This window comes from Neomonachus schauinslandi, chromosome X (genome assembly GCF_002201575.2).
Source record: "Neomonachus schauinslandi chromosome X, ASM220157v2, whole genome shotgun sequence".
Lineage (NCBI taxonomy): Eukaryota > Metazoa > Chordata > Mammalia > Carnivora > Phocidae > Neomonachus > Neomonachus schauinslandi.
Genome location: NC_058419.1, coordinates 82,753,556 through 82,757,229, shown reverse-complemented (window position 1 = coordinate 82,757,229; position 3,674 = coordinate 82,753,556). Strand labels below are relative to the sequence as shown.

Genomic DNA, 3,674 nt, shown 5'->3' with positions numbered 1-3,674 from the left:
TAAGAGAATGGGTCTTTTTTTTAAAAAAAAGATTTTATTTATTTATCTGACACAGAGAGTGAGAGAGAGAGAGCACAAGCAGGCAGAGCAGCAGGAGAGGGAGAAGTAAGCTCCTGCAGAGCAGGGAGCCCAATACGGGGCTCGATCCCAGGGTCCTGGGATCATGACCTGAGCCAAAGGCAGACGCTTAACAACTGAGCCACCCAGGTGCCCCAAGAGAATGGCTTTGAGATAAGTTGGGGTTCAAACCCTAATGACTAGGACAAGTACAGAGGGGATAGTGGCCAACATGGTCAGAACAGGATCACCAATTCCCACTGTGTCCCCAATCTGTAAGCCTTCCCTTTTTAGGAAGTAGCACCAATGTCTGCCCAGATACTGTGGCCAAAATCTAGGAGTCATCACTGATTGCTGTCCTTCCCTTATAATCTCAAAGACATTCAAGTCTTCCCAACTGAGGCCTCAGACAATGACATTGTAGAACAAAAACAAGCCATCCCTACTCTACCCTTTCTGAATTCCAGCTTTATAAAATCCATGAACATCATTAAATGGATGTTGCTCCACAACACTATACTATACAATGGTAGATGACCAGAACACATTCATTTATTCTTCATTTAAATCCATCCTGTACTTCATCACTATTTCATTTTCCACATTGTTTTTGTTCAATTCCCATTCCATCCTTCATATTCTTGTATTCTGTACTTCATTTCAAATTTCATTCCATCTTTTAATGGTATTTTAAAATTTGTAGTGTGTATTTCATAGTCCATTTATTTCAGGCCATTACACATTTTATTCCATTTTATAGTTTTTCCTATTTCAACTTCAATTTCCTTCTATTTACTATTTTATTTCACACGATACTCCATCATATAATGTATTTTTCTTTTATTCCATATATGATTAGATATTTCTATTGTACATTCCATTCTTTTCCCATTATATTTCATTCAATTTCCATCCCATTCAATTTCCCATTTCACCTCCACTGCAGTCAATCTCCACTTCATCCCATTCTGCATTCCCTTTCAAGTCCATTTTCCATTCCATATTATTTAACATTCTAAATACCATTCCATTCTATTTTTGAGTTGTGTTTCAGTCCAGTTACTCATCCACCCCACTAAGTATCCCATTCCATTCTGCCAAAATTGCTATAACAGCAACTTTCAGAACCAGTTATCAGTATTTTTATCAAAGAATCACAGATGTGCATGGCCTGTATCAAGAATTTTCTAGGAATTTATCCACAGTGAGGATATGAATAATTTTTAGCAAAAAGGATATGTCTCACATTGATATGTTTTTATATAAAGAGTAAAAAGTTGGAAATGTATTGATCAATACAGCAATGTTTGAAAATGTAAGCTTCCTCCATAAAAGTAATACTTTGTAGTTACACTGGCCTTGTGGAAACATATTTATTGATATGGGAAGTGTGTTTTCTACACCCCAAAAACAGGTTGCAAAATAGTATGTATGCATAATTCCGTTTTATTAAACAACAGAACTATGAATTAGTTAAGAATGGTCATTCTACCAAAAATAATTAAACATTTCTAATATTTGCCCCAGGGGTATGTGGGAATTTAGGTTCTAGTTTTCCTAGGTTAGGTTCTATTTGCTTTTCTGTTTTGCGTTCTGAGAATGCAGTAATAATGACTTCTGTAATAATGACTATAAATTAGTGTTGAAATATTAAACTTTATGTCTGTGCATCACAGCATAATAGAGAACTATAGCCAAGAATGGAGACTGGGTCAAATAAATTAATGTACATTCATCGGTGGATTACTATGCAGCCCATACAAATGATGATGTATTTTTAAGGACAGTGTTATCCTAATTCCGGGTAACTCCAGCCCATGCCTCAGGAGATAAGGCAGGGGGAAGGATGTTACCTCAAAATCCCCTCTGATGCATGGCAGCCGTGCTGAACATCCCGAGTCAAGATAGCGAGGGCCCCATCCATTTTCTTGATTTCAGGCCGCTTTCAAGACTCCAGTGTAGGGTCATCCAGATGCAGGGAGGAGTTCCGGGACTGTCGCTTCTGGAGTCAGACATGGGCCCAGTGTCCTTATGGGATTCCAGGAGGGAGGCCCAGCTTAGGGGTATCTCTTTTTTTAAAAAAAAAGATTTTATTTATTTGACACAGAGAGAGACACAGTGAGAGGGAACACAAGCAGGGGGGTGTGGGAGAGGGAGAAGCAGGCCTCCCGCAGAACAGGAGGCCCGATGCAGGGCTCAATCCCAGGACCCTGGGATCACGACCTGAGCCTAAAGCAGACGCTTAACGACTGAGCCACCCAGGCACCCCAGGGGTATCTCTTGTTGGCCAGTGCGGTATTTTTTTCAAGCCACTGCTTGAAAGTTTCACCACCAGAGTGGTGCTGACAAGCTAACCTGATCTGGGGTGACTCAAACTGTTCATACAGACAGTATTGCTGCCCCCGCCCCCCCCGAAGGACACACCCACACACACCCACACACACCCATAGGGACCCACGTATAGATGGGGAATTCACATCGTAGACCGGGTGGAGCACACTGTCTGGTTTGGTGCCAGACGGAGCTAGGTTGGCTCGCTCCCTTTAAGACGAGAGTCACGTGACAACCACGTGACCAACCAGAGGTGAAGATCCGACCAGGACACGCCCATTCTCCTCACTCCTTCTCCCCGAGCTCTACCCAGGCGGCGTCTGTAGCCACGCTCTCGCGTCTCTGAGAGAGAATCTGGCGTTATGGACGCTCCGTCGTCCGACCAGAAGGCACAGAAGGAAGAGCAGGGTGAGGTGCCCGAAGGGCTGAAGAATGAGGTCGCCCCTGCCCCCAGCGACGCCCGTGGGGCCGGCAACCCCGATCCCAGTGCCTTGGTCCCCTCGGTTTCGAGCGGCCTTTCTCCATCGGGTGGTGGCGCCCCACAGAGCGGTACGGCAGGTTCCTCTGCTTCCGCCCTGGCTGCCGTTGGCGCCATTTCGATCAATGGCGAGGGCCCGGAGCTGCCCTCCACGGGCTGTGTGCAGGAGAGGGAGCGTGCTGACCTCCAGGGCGGCCGCAGTCCCCACGCCAAGCTGAGATGTGTGGTGCCCGGGGCGGGGCTGGGTCTCCAGGCCTCACACGCGGGCGGCGTGGCCGCCATGGTGCAAGCCATGAGGGGAGTTGGCCAGGCCAGTGGGCCTCCGACCCTGACCGCGAGCCCGGGGAGGGGCCGTGGGAGGAAGCAGCCCGGCCGCAAGGAGGCTGCCCAGGCTCAGAAGCCTCCAGAGCGGCGCTGTCTGTTTCCTGCGCTTCCTACAGCTCAGTGCCCGGTGCCCTTGCCGCCGCCATCTTCTCCGGGCTCTCAGCCCAGCGGCCGCCGCCGTTCTCGGGCTTCTCCGTCGGGTCACGCATCCCAGCCAGGCCCTGCCCTCCGAAGTCAGGCCCGGGCACCAGGCCCAGCCCTCCGCAGTCAAGCGGCCAGGCCAGGCCCTGCCGTCCACGACCGCGCCACCCCGCCAGGCATTATAGATCTCAGCCGTGAATCTGAGCCAGGCTCTGCTTGCCGCCGCCGCCGCCATGCACCCGAGCCAGGCCCTGCTCGCCGCCGCCGCCGCCATGCACCCGAGCCAGGCCCTGCTCGCCGCCGCCGCCGCCATGCACCCGAGCCAGGCCCTGCTCGCCGCCGC

The 3,674-nt window shown here is 49.5% G+C and overlaps 1 protein-coding gene across 1 annotated transcript in view; it reads left to right on the top strand.

The window, feature by feature from the left end:
* Nucleotides 1-2,750: 2,750 nt before the first annotated feature.
* Nucleotides 2,751-3,674, top strand: part of LOC123323382 (EZH inhibitory protein) — a 2,145-nt gene continuing 1,221 nt past the window's right edge. Inside the window, exon 1 of the mRNA XM_044911611.1 lies at nt 2,751-3,469. Within this exon, the coding sequence (XP_044767546.1) occupies nt 2,751-3,469 (719 nt within the window). The remainder of the gene's footprint in view (nt 3,470-3,674) is intronic.